Source organism: Gouania willdenowi, chromosome 16 (genome assembly GCF_900634775.1).
Source record: "Gouania willdenowi chromosome 16, fGouWil2.1, whole genome shotgun sequence".
Taxonomy (NCBI): Eukaryota; Metazoa; Chordata; class Actinopteri; order Blenniiformes; family Gobiesocidae; genus Gouania; species Gouania willdenowi.
The window spans coordinates 31,634,332-31,651,327 of record NC_041059.1 but is presented as its reverse complement, the minus strand read 5'-3'; the positions used below and the strand labels follow the sequence as shown (position 1 = coordinate 31,651,327).

At 39.0% G+C, this 16,996-nt stretch overlaps 1 protein-coding gene across 2 annotated transcripts; it reads left to right on the top strand.

Annotated features, from left to right (window-relative positions):
• The first annotated feature begins 3,398 nt into the window (after positions 1-3,398).
• Positions 3,399-16,737, top strand: seh1l (SEH1-like (S. cerevisiae)). 2 transcript variants are annotated; one of them, XM_028471740.1, is made up of 8 exons: positions 3,399-3,613; positions 12,880-12,930; positions 14,961-15,107; positions 15,190-15,401; positions 15,483-15,581; positions 15,655-15,795; positions 15,937-16,091; positions 16,263-16,737. In XM_028471740.1, the coding sequence occupies exons 1-8, from the start codon at positions 3,503-3,505 to the stop codon at positions 16,418-16,420; spliced, it is 1,074 nt and encodes a 357-aa protein (XP_028327541.1). In that variant the 5' UTR covers positions 3,399-3,502; the 3' UTR covers positions 16,421-16,737. The 2 variants fall into 2 exon arrangements, with proteins under 2 accessions (XP_028327541.1, XP_028327542.1); XM_028471741.1 differs by lacking the exon at positions 12,880-12,930.
• Positions 16,738-16,996: the final 259 nt, after the last annotated feature.

Genomic DNA, 16,996 nt, shown 5'->3' with positions numbered 1-16,996 from the left:
TGTTATAGTGTTAGTTTACTCTTCTAAAAAACTAACATTTTGTGTGTGTGTGTGTCTCTCTCTCTCTCTCTCACTCACGTTTGTATAAAGGTGTGCGATCTGACTATATTAGATCGTTAAGGATTAAAACATGAGATTGTAGAACCGTCACATTTTAACCCTCGTGTCTGCGACATATGTCTGTGGTCCATACACAACACATCCAAAGGTTTTTTTCTCTGCCAAATCACACCATTTGTTAGTCAGCATGTCAGCATTACAGACACCAAAGAATTATTGAGCCCTTAAACAGGGGTTAAAACACTGCTTAAAGTAGGATTATTAATATGAGTGTGTTACCTCTGTTATGGCAATTTTTATATTCATCATAATATCGTCAAATGTGTGTTCATGTGTACAATTTGTCATGTTTTAATACATGATGACTCCATTACTCTTTGCACTTTTGAACAGCTGAGTCATGTTAGATTAAACAGTACAGATCGTATTGTACTCAGTGCAACACAGAGTCTCTGCTAAAGGCCAAAACTCAAACTCACGTGCAGATATGCACGCACACACACACTATCAAGGATAGATAAGAGTGGCGCCCAATCTTCCTCATAATATACACGTCTTCATCATCCTCAAATGTTTCCACTGTTGGGCATCTGACTCCCTCCTTCTCCTCACCTCAGGTGGAACTTTTCAGTTATCTGTATAAAAGCTTAAGCTGTGAAACTGTTAGTTAGAGCGGGTCTTGCCTTTTTGCTCTGCCACGAGCCTTTTGCCTTTCATTCTTTCAGGATGAAAGCTTCTTTTTTACTCCTTTTTATTTTATTTTATAATAAATCTTTTTTATAAAATCATCAATGCTCCGACTGGACTCCATCATTCAACCAGAGCAATAAATCATGCCTCCAAATGAGGTCAACCGCAAATTTGCCGTGACACCTCAATAACAAATAGAAATCACTAGATTGATCTGCTGCCAAGTGTTGCTAATACTAATGCTACACTACTTAAGTTAAACAAAGTAAAAAGACTGTGTGACTATAAGAACTTGTCAGCCCTTTTGCTTGATGTTAATTGTACTTGGAACCAGTTTGATAAATTGCTTACATACAATTTTAAAAAATATTTGAAAATTACCTTCTCTTAAATGATCGTTTATTCCTTTTTTCCATTTAGGGCGATGATTTTAAGTAAGTGAATTGGTTTGTTTTATTGGTAAATAACTTTAAAATAGTCCAAATGATTTGAATGAAAACATTTGTATTGTAATTGTGATTTTACAAAGAAAAAATTGTGATGTGCTTTTTTTTTTCCCTCATATCACCCACTCCAGTGTGTGTCTGTACTAGACATTAACTTAAATGAATCAAAACTCTTATTTAGCTACTAGCAGTGTTATGAACACTTGTAGGTTATATCAGCATAAATACATAATAAATTAAACAAATGCTTTGTCTAATCTAATGTTCATTTAAACTGTTCTTATTTGATTATTTTTGTATGTAATAGTGTCTTTCTATGGACATTGAGTCTGCTGAGAAGACATTCATTCAATCAAAAATCACTTGATGTTTTAATGTTTTTTACATGATTTGCTTTTTAATGACCTCATTTCTGTTGCAGACAAGGAGAGCTGAGGTAAAGGTAGCACTGCTTTGGGCCACAGTGTTTTAAGTGGGAGCCTCCTGCCTCTGTCATCAAGGCATCAAAATTTGAGAGAAACACCTACAACATGAGACATGTCCCCAGCTAAATGATGGAGAGTTGGTTGAAATGAAATATTGACAAATAAATGTATTTTGTCAAAGTGTTTTGTTAGTTTTCATTTCTAATATCTTGATTAAAACTAGCATTAGGAGGCCACAGTGCAGGGAGAGCCGCTGGCATGGAGGTGAGGACATCAGTCTTAAGGTATAAATCAACGTTAAAACAGGCCAAAGCCATGTTAAAAAAGGACACTTTTTATCGTCACATCGCATCATGTCACAAAAGTCTCACTCTTGTCATTTTCTGAAACTTGGCAGCCCTGGATAAAGCAATGAAAACGGATAGGGTATGTGGATGGAAGGTATTAGATAGGTTTGTGATAGGAGAGAACAGAGTTACATGAGGAGTCATATCTGGGATTGCAGCTGAAGAAAGTTTGGAGAGGCTGGAATTGGAGATTGAAGGAGTGAAAAGAGTAAAAAGGTTACTCGCTACTAGAAATGGAGAGAGGGTAAAAGTGAGTCTATAATGTTAGAGTTCGAGGGAGTGGTTCTCCCACAGAGAGTAATGGTGGGGTGCATAAGTCATCGGTGACGTCAGCGCAAATAGTATTTTCACGTGACAAAACTATTTTAATTAATCTTCCTGAGTGTGTCATGTTGGCAGATACAACGGGGATGGATTAATAATAAATGTCCCAATTTTTTACATATATGTTATGGTGGGAATTAATGGGTTTTTAGGTAGAAAACCCTGATTATGCTTTTTAATGGACAAGGGGGAGGAGCCAAGTCTCTGCTCTCCCTGTCACTGTATGTCCTATCTGGGTACAACGAAGGTAAGACAGAAGGCCTCTGTTATTTTGTTGCATTTGCAGTTGTATATATCGTAAATATTTATTCTCTTTTTCTGTTTATTTGTCTAGCGCTCCTCTTCAACCTGGAGGTTATTTTTGTTGTTCACTTTACGCAATAAAAGCACTAAAAATGTATATCCTGGCTATGCTGTCATTTATTTAATCAGAACCACGCCACATGTAGTGAAGAATACTGATTAGAGGAGTGTAGTGGGGACGTAAAACTGAAATGTAGTAACTGTGGGGGTGAACACCTTACGGATAATGTGAAGTGAGGAAAAAAGCAGGAAGTGGAGAAAATAAAAAGATTTAATGATATCAGCTATGCTGAGGCAGTTAAAAGAGTTCAGAAGGGAGAAAGAAGAGAGAGGTAATGGAAAAAAGTGTAACAGAAGCAAAGCAAGCAGCTCAGGATCAAAGAGAGGAGAGGAAACAAATTGATAGTGGAAATCAAATGGAAAAAGGATATCAGTGGAACGTTTTTCTGGATAGACTAGTACTGTTTATTGCATATGTGATAAACTGCACTGATCAGGCTCAACAGAAAATGGAAAAGATCAAGATTATTGTGAAAGAGGCAGAGACATTTTTGAACATGAAGGAGCTGTCATGGGAGGAGGTGAAAAATATGTTGGAGAATGAAGGCAAAGTTAGTGGAGTGAAAGTGTAGAGTCAGGGTGGACTCCTGGAGATACACTGCTTGCTTGTGGTGATTTTCTGGGGGTCTAATGGAGGAGATAATTATTGATTTTACTATTATTTAACTCCTTTTGCAAATTATGGTCCTCTTACTATGATCCACTTAGAAACAGTAGGTGGCGGTAAAGCACTTTTAGTTTGCCAACTACCATAAAACCCAAAAAGAAGAACAACAACACACGCGCAAGCAAGCCATTAGCTGTTGGAGCTAGATGTGCTGGCGTGGTGTACTTTTAACTTCAAACCATGTTTGTAGCGCGCAGTATTACAGCTGATCATAAGGATCTTATTCACGATGTCTCATATGATTTTCACGGCCGGAGAATGGCAACCTGTTCCAGTGACCAAAGCGTCAAGGTAAGCTACTCTTAAGCGGTTAGCCTGGTGGCATTGTTTATTCTATTCGCGTTTACAGCCACTCCTATGTACTTTTCATTTGTTGCTAACCCATTTCTTGCAGCCACATTCAGCTCGGATTAGTGGCGTTAATTGTGGCTGTTTGTCACATATGTTGAAAGAGCGAATGAGCTAAGTTAGCGTCGGCTTTTGCTATGGGCAGCTGTTATATGTAGGTTTATCTCAGGGGCCTCCACACGGTCCAAATGCGGATACAACAATAATTAGGGCGGCCAAGTTTTCAGAAAATGACAAGAGTGAGACTTAAGTGACCTGATAAGTTCCGGTGTTATAGTTTAAGTGGCGACCGTTTTAACTGGCGACCGACTTCCGGTAGCATGGCTTGTTGCCGCAGCAATAGCGGATGTGTTCAAAAAGGACCAGGGTGCTTAGCTGCCCGCGTTGATGCCGGGTAGCTTTTATTTACGTTGTACAACTGTTTAAAGTGTTTATATGTGATTGTGTTTGCGGCTTGCACTTCTCGGTGCAAAGTGGACTCACCACGGCTGTTGTAAACAGGAAGTTACGTGTCGCGCACTTCATCCCTATGTGTTTTTACAAAACCTACAGTCTGTAAAATGTGATGAAACAATGAACACGTATATCATATACGTGTCATACTAATAAATAAACAGTCGAGTCGCTTCCACTGGGGATCGATCCAGCGTCAGGGAGTAAAAAAAATCTAACATTTACGTGTCGGGCATTGATCAGATCCCAGGGGAATTGCACGTTTCTTTGTTAACTTGACCGCGTTTACCTGAATTTACACACATAAGCTATCTCCATCATTGTTTTTGTTCACAAATCATTCTAAGAAAATTTTTCAAACAATTTGTGGAGCGGAACTTCAGGGGGGCATCTGGAAACTTTAAAAGAACAACCTAATTCTCTATAATGGCCTAAAACAGCTTTTACAGGCTGAGAAAACATCAGTTTGTGCCCCCTGAAGGCGTTAGCGAGATCCAGGAAGATGACATGGAGATCCTTTTTCTCCAGCTTTGCCACTTGGATCTGGTGCCAGATCATGCTAGAGTGCTTTCTGTACAGTTGTATCAATGTACTCATTTCTTTGTAGGTACTCGGCCATCCTCTGGGCAATGACGCTAAAGAACACTTTACCCTCCACATTAAATAGGGAGATTGGGCGGAAATGGCTGATGTTCTTTGCATCTTTCTCCTTCGGGATCAAGACTCCACCTGCCCTACACCACACTTTGGGTATCATCTTCTTCTGCCGTACTGTTCTCATGAGTTTCCAGAGAAATCTCAAGACATCTGGAGCGTTCTTGTATACTTTGTATGGGATTCCATTTGGCCCAGGGGCTGATGCTGTTCTTGCCCGATGGGCTATGCTTTACACCTCCTTCCAGGTTGGAGGGCCAATCTCAAATTGATTGTCTGGGGGGTCGATTGGTGGGATGTCTGAAGGGATGGCCAGATGTTTGTAGTGCCTTGGATCAGAGTATGTTGTTCTCAAGTGCTCCTCCAGTTCGTCTCATGTTGTTTATGGGGCACCACTTTTTTCCTTGGGGAACAGAGTTTTAAGGAATTTGAAGGGATCCTTGGAGAACTGTTTGTGTATGTTCTTTCTTTCTCCTTCGGTTCCTTAAATTCTCTGCTTTGCGGAGGGATGCCAAATGGGTTTTAATGTCAGCTTGGAGAGCATTTATGCCCTCCTTTTTCACTATAGAGTCTTTCTTCCATAGTTTCCTGAGCTGTGTCCTTTCTTGAATGTGACGCTTAATCTCCTGCTGCCTCCTAAAAATTGGTGGGGTTGTAACCTTTTTAGCATCTTTAACCTCTTTAACCCCAAACCGTTCTGCCCCATATTGGTAGATGATGTCTCCCATTTTCTCCAACATTTTTTCCACTGTGCATCGAAGTTGCTCAAGGGTCTGTGTCAGGTCAATATTCACCTTTCCCACAGCTTCTTGTCAGCAGCACCGGGCCACTTCACATGCAGTCTGCACCCTGGGAGCCTCCTTTCAATTGCAGGTCTGGAAGGTTGGGTGGGTTCCACAACTGATGTTTGCTCCACCACTGATTCTGTGCTTGAGTTTTTATTGTTGCTGATGCACTGCAAGCTATGGTTTGTGTCCAGTTGCTGTGCTTCACTCGACTGATTTGATCCCTTTCGCAGAAAGGTATCAATGCGAGGTCCCTGTCTCTCTTTACTCAAACGCCTTTTCTTTCCGTAGTGCCTTCACAGTTCACAACTATGACTTTACAGTTCATCACTTTACCTGACACCTTTGATTGTAGTAAATATCTGTATTATTGTTATTTATTCTACTTCATGTTTTACTACTGTAATGTGTGTGTGTGTGTATCAAATCCTTATTTTTTTAATGTACTTTTTAACGTGTGTTCTTTCTTGTTTAACGTTTATTTATATTTGTAATTTTTCTTGAGCGGCTGTAACGCAAGTGATTTCCCCCTGGGATAAAGAAAGGACTTCTGATTATGTAATTTCACTTACTTAACTTTTACCACGTTCAAGTAGATCAATCAAATCACATCTTATAATCATGTTTAGTCAGATGTACGTGTTATTCACTCCACAGTGACAGTAAACAGTCTTGTTATTATTTTCTATACAATACCTGTGATCCAGATGTAACCTGTGGTATGTTGCGACCTTTGGAAGCATAGACATTATATATGTATTTAATGCCATATATCGCCAGTTAATCTGAACCCAAACAAAGTCATAGTTCTGGACTGTGAAGGCACCGCGCTGAAGTTCGGCTCCACAGATTGTTTGAAAAAATGTTCTTACAGTAATTTGTGAACAAAAACAATGATGGAGATAGCTTCTCTGTGTGTAAATTCAGGTAAACGCGGTCACAAGTTGACATGAAAACAGTGCAATTCTCCTGCAACCTCCGATTAAAAACGGTATGTAGAGATTAGAACCATGCGCTGCAAGCTGATCAATGGCCGAGCGGTTAATGCAGCAGACGTATAGATTAGATTTTTTCTCATTGACGCATGATCGATCCCCAGTGGAAGCGACTCTGTTTATTTATTTGTATGACACAGATCATATACGTGTTCATTGTTTTGTTTCATCATATTATACAGACAGTAGATTTTGTAAAAACACATAGGGATGAAGAAGTGCGAGACACGTAACTTCCTGTTTACAACAGACGTGGTGAGTCCACTTTGCACCGAGAAGTTCGGTTTTATACATGTAACGAGTCCGCACACAATCACATATTACACTTTATATACACTTTAAACAGTTGTACAGCATAAATAAAAGCTACCCGCCATCAACGCGGGCAGCTAAGCACCCTGGTCCTTTTTGAACACAACTGCCATTGCTGCGTCAACAAGCCAAGCTACCGGAAGTCGGCCGTCAGCTAAAATCGTCGCCACTTAAACTATAACACCGACGAAAAAAAAGTGGCCTTTTTTAACATGGCTTTGTCCTGTTTTAACATTGATTTCCACCTTAAGACTGATGTCCTCACCTCCATGCCAGCGGCTCTCCCTACTAGCAGTGTTCATAACACTGGTAGTACCTGAATAAGAGTTTTAATTAATTTAAGGTAATGTTAAATTGTAAGTAAGCTATTTATCAAACTGGTTCCAAGTACAATTAACTTCAAACAAAAGGGCTGACATGTTCTTATAGTCACATAGTCATTTACTTTAACTAAAGTGGTTTCGCATTAGCAACACTTGCTACATAACAAGGCAGCAGATCAGTCTAGTGATTTCTATTTTTGAGGTAACACGCTCATATTCATAAAATCCTACTTTAAACAGTGTTAGAACCCCTCATTTCACACAGTTTGGACAATCATATCCTTTACAAGATAAAACGTTAGTGCTTTGGTTACATTAGGCCTGGGTGATATGGACCAATATTCATATCTCTATATTTTTCCTCAAAATGGCAATAGCCGATATAAAACATTTATTTTTTTTCTATAAAGAAAAACAATGAATGGGTCAAAGTCAGTGGAGCCACAAAGACCCTATTATTAATCACTAGTCACTTTTTCCTTCATTAAGGCTGAAATGTGATTAAACTATGTAGTGTTGCTTTTTCAGGGCAGCTCTGAGTTGCTGAAAGTAGTTTTTAAAGTAAATTACATTCAGGAGACTGTCCCTTTAAGAATTCCCTCAGCAGCAGCTGTGCTACACAGAGAGTTAGTTAGAGTAGAAAAACACATGCAGTGTTAGTTTTTTAGAAGAGTAAACTAACACTATAACACACACGCACACAGCAATATAAACAGTGAACAAAATTGGTTAGTTACATACCATCTCAGACGGTGTCAGTTCTCTAGAAACACTTTATTTCTGAATGCATGTCGACGACTTGGTGCATGAGGTGTCATTAGAGACCAGCTCATTTGAGATCCGCCTTACGAAGCAACTTCTGATTGGTTCATTATTGTGTGATGCCTTCTGTGGTTGGTTAGATTTAGGCACAAGGAGACATGGATTGGTCTGGGATTGGTTATCTTGGTCTGTCAATCAGAGTTACTCCAGCTACAGAAAGCCGTGAGGACCAAAGTTCATTATCATGAAAAAAATAAAAAGAGTAATGAAAGGGAAAATATAAGCATGAGAAATGTCAAGTGTGGTGTGAGAACGGGCCAAATTGCGTGACTGTCACACTCAAAGCGTGAGGCTTGGCAGCTCTGACATTACTCCTTTTCACACTCTCTTTCTTTGGTTCAGTTCTTCCGCATAAGCCTTTTCACACTCTGGAACTGCGCATGCACATGAGCTGAAAATTCCGGTTTTGCCTGACGTTTCAACAGTGTCTTAGGTTATAGTCAAATTTTGTAAACATAATCGGTTGATCAGTGCTGTTTCAATTAATCAGAATCAAAAAATACTTCATTAAACACCAAGGGGTTTAATAAAGTATAATTTAAGTATAGTATAAACTGCAAAGAGTGTAGAGTGTATTAAAAAAAACACCAATAATGACAAGAATACACATGCAACAAGAAGGGGCAAGACTACACAGAAAATGTGCAAATGAAATGACCTGTCCATTAGGGCTGAAACAATTCATCGAGTTCCTCGATAAACTCGATTACAAAAATTCCTCGAGGCAAATATGGTGCCTCGAAGCATCGTTCCATTCCTATGACGTGCACTTTAAGCGTAGGGACCGCATACCACTAGTGCGTCATCAATGTGCGACAAACATTCTGCATTTAGTTGGCGCCATGGCGGAGAGTAAGCGACAGTGAACGTCAAAAGTCTGGAATCATTATATCCTCAAAAATAAAGAGAACAAGGTGTGTTTACAGGAAACAATACCTGGCATACCACAGCAGTACGACTTCAATGATTCGGCATTTGAACCGAAAGCATCCACATGCTGTTTCAACAAGGGTCGCTGAAACAAAGTAATGTAGCTCTAATTTAGGTCTGGGCCAATTGTCAATAAATAGATAAATTAACCGGAAAATAAATGGAAATGAACGCGAAAGTTTTCCGGCCTCGATATACTGACATATGCATGTGTATTTGGCTACGTACCTGTTGGCTGTGGCTGTAGAGCTTAGCATTAGCAACGGATATAAAACAGCAGATAACTCAATCAGTTGTAATAATTTCTCAGTGAACCTGCTGCGTAATTACTCAAAAATAGTTTACGACCGCCAGGCAATCTTTGATTTAGGTAAATCAAACAGTGATAGTCCGGTGGATGCAGCAACTCTAGCTTCGGATTGCTACAGCGTGCTACACCAGCGACCTATGTAGCAGCAGAGCCTCATACCAGCGGTGTCCGCCAGTGGAGGAGACGTAAGCGGTGTGATTGAAAGCACACACGGCAGGCATGCACACACAAACCAAACTTTCTTTAAATTAGGGTTGCACCAAAATGAAAATTTGAGGCGGAATAAAATATAAATGCTTGGCCGAATATATTCGGTGGCCAAATATTCGGTGCGTCCCTACTTTGAATCATAAAAAAGGTAAGGTATTAAAGTTGATGGAGCCAAATTTAAGGCCTTAAAAGCTTTAAATTTGAGAAATTGTTGCATTAAATATTGAGGTACGTCTCAGTGCCTCTGCTCTGAAGTGTTGTAGATTTTAAACACTGTATCTGATCATCACTGTGAATATTATAATGTCAGCAGCACAATATTTTGATATAGAATAGAAATACTTTATAAAGCCCAAGATAAATTAATTTTCTCAGCTGCTAAAAACATAATTTCAGTGTTTGTCAAACACATACACAGGTTTCTAGGTTACCATAGCAAATAGGCTCACTACAGAAATTATATATTATTTGCCAGTAGTTAATTGACTTAACTGTATTGTTATTTAATTGAGAACTCATACTGTAATACCTGCCTGGTCCACATCCCAGGTGTCATATAATGGCTAGATTATATACATGTACAGTACATTTGTGTACAGTTTGTGATAGGGCACTATAAAGTCAGTTTTATTTTTATTTTTTTAATATTAGTCTTTAGCTCCTGTGAGGAAATACTCATAAATTAAAAAACGCATAAATAAACACAAATGTATGTAAAAAATAAAGTAATATACAATTAAAAGGTAGATATACTGTAGGTTGTAGTGACATGGATTATTCTGACTGTTTCTTTTTAATTATTTAAATGTCATATAAGAACAGCATTAATGTCACCCAATTTCCTCTCAGGGATCAATGGTTTACTGAATCTGAGCAGGTTTATTGATTAAGTTTTGATCAACTCAGTTTTAATTAACCTAATTTAATTTATCCCATCTTCTGTAGCTATGATGAGATGTTAGAATGTAACATTCTAATAACGTTGCTCCAACCGACTTTAATTTTGAAGTTCCCACAGAAACGGTTACAGTTGAGGTACCTTGCTCACTGTGAATGTGTACCTACGAGGCTGGAATTAAAAAAACCAAAAGACGACACTGACTGAGTCATTCTTAGGCACAACAGTTCGAACACTGAGCAGGGGAAAATGATTAAAGCTGATCACGTTCTCCCGGAGCACTGCTGCGCTACACGAAAAACGGGCAGAACTTTACAGGCACAGCAAAGTTAAACGGGCACTGGAGGCTGTAGTTAGGAGCCAGTGATGATTTGCGTTGCTTTTTAGAGGGTGTTTGTGGTGGTTTAAGATTAGTTTAATGCAACCAGAACAGGAGGGAGAGAGCAGTCCCCGGAAACATTTCCCCATTGAAAAAAAATGTTCCTTGCCTCACGGTAATGGCGTTTCATGCCGATTTTGTCCATTTTCGCGGTTAACTGTTTCATTAGTCGATTCTGTGATTCCGTCCGCGATTTCATTAACGTGGATTTTATAGGGCCCTATGATATGGATCAATTATTAGTCATGAACACATCAAGATTAGACCAAGTCAAGAAATGGGTGATATAGTATATTCTGTTCTGTGTATTTTCACCATCTCACAGTACCGATACCATTAACATGTTTAGTTATAATTCATAATATTAAACAATTTGATATTTAATTTATATTTATACATTTTATTCACACATTCAGCTAACCATAGATTATGCCAAACACTTTTTTTTCATTTCTTTTTTTGCGACTCCTCGCCCATTACACATAAAAGGGCAAATACTCATTGAAACTTGTTCGTTGAAAGCCGGTTTAAGTGAGTGACTACAGTCCGAGTGTTGCTCTTGCAATATATTGGAATGTCAGATAGATTAGGCCTACATTTATTGTACAAAAACTCTGCTGAAAATCTCAGCGCATAGCACAAACAGTGTCGCGTTTACTAGGAATGTGCGATTTTGGTTTGATTTATCGTCAAAAATATTCTTGCCGGTAAGAATATGTCATCCCACGATATAAACGATAAATTCCCATGTCGGAAATTAGCGAGGGCCACGGGCCGTTTGTCCCTCAATTTAGCCAGGAATGCCCCTAAAAACCTTGTTGCATGGGCCAAAACTGCCTGTTTGTTGTCAACAACTTATTCTCTGGAGCAGAACGCTGTTCACGGAAGTGCCGCAGCGAAGCAGCTGCGGTGTGCACCACCACTGCCCCCGCCCCTCAGACCTCACACCACAAACAGACGGCGGTGCTTGTTTGGCTACCAGAAGCAGCCGAACTGTGATACATCATGGGCCGCTACTTGGTTAAGACCAGATAACTATTCAACAAAGTGAACCAATCCAAGTTCATCTGTCAGATCCACCCAAAGTTCCACAAATACGGGGACAGAGATGAACCCGCAGCAACGATTGTGAACTGGAAACTTAACTAAAGCTAACTATGCTAAGCTAACACACCGACACAACGGACTGGGTTAAGAACTAATGCTAACCTCTCCATATATGGAATAGACCAAGTAAAAGATTTAAAGAACATGTCTTACAGTCTAAAAGCCACAGAGAGCCACCGATCTGTTTATGGTCAGATTTAACACTTGTATGGAAGGATAAAAGCTAAACATGTCACATGTGTGAAATAAATGTTAGCATAAATAACTATTCATCCATCCCAATTTGTGAAACGCAATATTTTTTAATTATATTATCATGTGTTCACAAGACAAAGCTGGTCCCATTAGACTTTTACTATTGAGATTATTACACCAAAATACACTGAATGATTAAATCATCAGCTTGATCTGGGTTAATTATAGGAAATCGAGATATATTTTTTAACCATAACTTTATGCAACTCATAAGTAAAACACTGATGGAGTTAATTTTGTTTTTCATGTGCTTTTGTTTTAGAAAATAATTTCATTTTAAGTGAGTAAATAAATGAATAACATACAATAACACTAATAGAGTGATCCGCAACCACTATGAAGTCAGCAGTTATTGTAGCCTTTTTTAATGTGTCTAGTGTTGATGTATTCAAATGTATTTGTGTTTGAAGGAGCTTGTTTACACTTTAAGTTAGGAATTGTTTTATTTATTTATAGTTTTTTTATTTATCGTGATGTTTATCGTAATCGTGATAAATACCAGATATTATCGGGATATTTTTTTTAAGTCCATATCGCCCTTCGCTAGTGTTTACATTTATATCCCTCTTGACTTATGACTCCCCCGCCGGTCACGCATGCGCACTTCCAGAGTGTGAAAAGGCTTATACCTATCGGACAGCAATAACAATCATTCAGTCAAATCATAAGATTAAGTTCTAGTGTCTTAATTGCACACGTTAGCAATGTTGAGAATTAAATGTTTTGGGGTTTGTTTTTTTTTCAAAGTTTATTGGTTCTTTGCTGTCCCTGCTCAGGTCTGGGATAAAAGTGAGAACGGAGACTGGCACTGCACAGCCAGCTGGAAGGTAAGTCCTGAAACACTTTTCAGTGCCCATTAGGGGTGTGACGATACACTCGGCTCACGAGACGCGACACAATATTGGGTTCACGAAAACGAGACGAGATTTTAAGAAAACTACAATGACAAAATATATGACTGGACCAACACACTTTTGCACATGCATTTTAAAATGTTTTATTATAACTCTTTATATGCATGATGTAAGCATGAGCTTTTAATAAACTACTTCTTCCACAAATTGAAACAAAAACTAAAATTTATGAAAAGTTGAAATAAAATAATATATTTCTTTCTTTCTTCCAAGTTCAAACAATATTATGTGCAAAACCATATCAAAGAAATCTCGACAAGTTTAATCTTGCGAGATCTTGTGCCACAAGATCTCGTCACACCCCTAGTGCTTATACAAAACATTGTAATGGTCGGCCTTTGCAGTCATGTATTGCAGCCAAGAATTGTTTTAGAGTCAGCAGTTTTTTTAAAAAATTTAGTTTTGACATGGTGCTCGTTTTCTTTGACATTAATGCTGAACGATTAATGGCATTTGTGATTATATTGCAGTATGATACAATAAGTAGGGCTGGGCGATATGGCCTTTTATAAATACCGCGATATTTTTAGGCCATGTCACGATACACGATATATATCTCGATATTTTGCATTACCCTTGAATTAACACTTTGATGCACAAAATCACACCAGTATGATGATTCTATATGTCTACATTAAAACATTCTTGATCATACTGCATTAATATATGCCAATTTTAAACTTTCATGCAAAAAAGGGGATATCACAACTAAGTCAAAGTTGACATAACTGTATTTATTAAACAGTAAGTGGCTCAAACATAAAATTGTCAACAGAAAGTGCATGTTCTGTGCAAAATTGTCACAGAGACATTTCAAAACAAGACATTAGTGCAGGATGCAACTCACATGGCATTTCAAAACACAAAATTAAAGTGCACTTTTTGTACATAATGCCACTACAATATTTTAAAACAAATAGTGCCCTTTTGTGCATGTTGTCATTAAGATGACATTTCAAAACAACACTAAATTTAAGTGCACCTTTTGTGCATAATGCCACTAAGATATTTAAAAAAAAAAAAAAAAAAAAAAAGTCCGCGAGTTTAACGGTATGGTCATTTTCAACACCGCACAGACTACAAGCTGCGATATATCGAGTATATTCGATATATCGCCCAGCCCTAACAATAAGCCATTTCACACTCTGGAACTGCGTTTGTCATTTTATTCCAGATATATTTAGTGTTTTGTATTCATACTACACATATTTGGACTCGCTGACCCTGTAGCTGCAGTCATAAAAATCTTGGCTTAAGACATGGAGTCATTTGTTAACAACATGATGTTCAGTTGTATCCCCCACTTAATGAGCCTGGCATTTTTCCCCCGAAGATCTGTTTGAGTACCTACTTCATTGACGAGCAGTTTAACTGTGCAAGCAGTGAGTGCAAGCTCTGTTTTTGTCATCAAGACGAGCCATATCCAGAAACTTAAACGCTAACACAACATCGAGGAGTCAATAATATAGTCCATTATTATTGAAACTGAACTGTCTCTGGTGGACTCTTTTTGTCAAGTTCTATAACCTGTGTCCAAATGCTGACTTGATTTTTGCTACACTCGTATGGCCTGGACTCGTCAAACTTCGGCGGTACTTTGAAGTTTGCGGCTATCTTCAAAACATCCTCTGCTGTAGTTGAATAACATGTTTATTTTTTTTTATTGACCTTTTATTCAGTAAACAAACTGAAACACACACTAGGAACAACAGTTCCCTCCAAGTAAAAAACATACACTACATATGCGTAAGCCCCAGCAGATGTGCAAACGGTTGAGATGACTTGTTAACATGTACCATAGCTCTGCATTTGTATGAGTACAATCGGTAGAATCATCCTGTCCTAAATTCAATTTTGTTAACACTTATTTAGGTTTGTCTTTCATTTCTTTTGTCTATACTTAAGTACTGTACATCAGACAGATAATTTTCTTCCATCTACAGACACACAGTGGCTCGGTATGGAGAGTCACCTGGGCACATCCCGAGTTTGGCCAGGTTCTAGCATCCTGTTCATTTGACCGAACAGCTGCAGTGTGGGAAGAAATTGTTGGAGAGTCCAATGACAAGCAGAGAGGCCTGAGCCACTGGGTTGGTAGCTTTAACCACATGACTGGCAGAGGTTGCTGATTTAAAATTCGTTTGGACTAATGCGTTGGTCGTTGTGTTTTAGATAAAAAGAACCACACTAGTGGACAGCAGAACCTCAGTTACAGATGTTAAGTTTGCACCCAAGCACATGGGTCTGATGCTGACTACCTGCTCGGCGGATGGCGTGGTTAGAATCTATGAAGCTCCTGACGTAATGAACCTCAGCCAGTGGTCTCTACAGCATGAGATTTCCTGCAAGCTCAGTTGCAGCTGCCTCTCCTGGAACCCCTCCAGGTTAGACTCCAGCTTCCAATTAGTCCCTAAGCCTAGGCAGGGTTTTCTTTTGTAATTATGTGTTTTGTTTTTACAACAAAGCTCTCGAGTCCACCCTTCAATGTTTGCTGTGGGGAGTGACGACATCAATGTAACATGTTCTGGTAAAGTTCAGATCTACGAGTATAATGAAAACACAAGGTGAGTATTACTTTGTCTACTACCTTGATGATGAATTTATGGAAATTGTTCTGATTTTGCTGATTTTTGACAGGAAGTATGCCAAAGCAGAGACACTGATGACCGTCACTGATGCAGTTCATGATATTGCATTTGCTCCAAATCTGGGAAGATCCTTCCACATACTCGCCATTGCAACTAAAGATGTCAGATTATTCAAGCTTGTTCCCATCAGGTGACTCATATAGTTCTTTCCTTAACAAAGCTGTAACTTATTCAACTCAACATGCATCCCAAATACTAGGATTTGAAGGATTTAAACATGATTACTAGTATTTTTTTTTTTTATGCTTTTTTTTTTATCTTCTCCTGTCAGGAAGGAAAGCACATCTACAGGCCCCACCAAGTTTGAGGTGCAGATTGTAGCTCAGTTTGACAACCATAACTCCCAGGTGTGGCGTGTAAGCTGGAACATCACCAGCACCCTGCTGGCCTCATCTGGGGATGACGGTTGCGTGCGCCTTTGGAAAGGTAACCTGTACTACTGTACTGTACTACTGTATTGGTGCACAGTGGCATTAGGTCAGTGATAAGTTTGCTTACACTTTTTGTAATATTGGAACAGTCACCTTTATTAATACTAGAATGAGTCAAGCTTTTAAAAATACCAACTTAAAATTCATCATGTATCTCTCTATGCAGCAAACTACATGGATAACTGGAAGTGCACAGGTATCTTGAAGGGAGACGGCAGCCCACTGACCGGCTCTTCAGGGCAGCCCACAGCCATGAGCACAGTGTTGGGCTCCTCAATTCAGACCTCCCAGAATGCCCTGAATGGGATTTCAGCAGGAAGGTAGGTGGCGTGGTGCGGTTGACGACGCCACTCACCTAACCTAAACTGGCCAGTCACAACTGACCTTAACCCCTCACACTGAATGCGACTGCAGCTGTTCACTGACAAGTTTCAAGGACTCACTTTGACCCAGCACTACAGCAAATAGCTTGTCTTGAGCTGTCAGCATCCAAGCCTGAAAAAGCAGTGGTTTCAAGGTGATCTAAGTTGAAATTTGTAATGATGCACGGTAAAGATGTGCTTGTGTTTCGAGTATGAGTTTGTGTAGGGGCTAATTTTTTCAAAATTAAAAGTTCAATAAATGTGATTTTATAACTATAATTGTGACTGTTATTTTAACTCTAGTGCTCATGTGATGTTTTACATCTACACTTTGAGGATAATTAGGTTTGACCTGGATTTCGAAGTTTAATTAAATGCCCACAAAATTGTGGGTGTAACTAACCTGAGAGTCCAGCTCCGTTAAGCCGGGTTCTAACTGTAACAGCGGTTTAATCTAAGAAAACACCTTGGTTACCATAGTAACACAGTTCGTGGCACTAATGACACCATGTCGTCATTTTCAAATAAGTAATTTAGT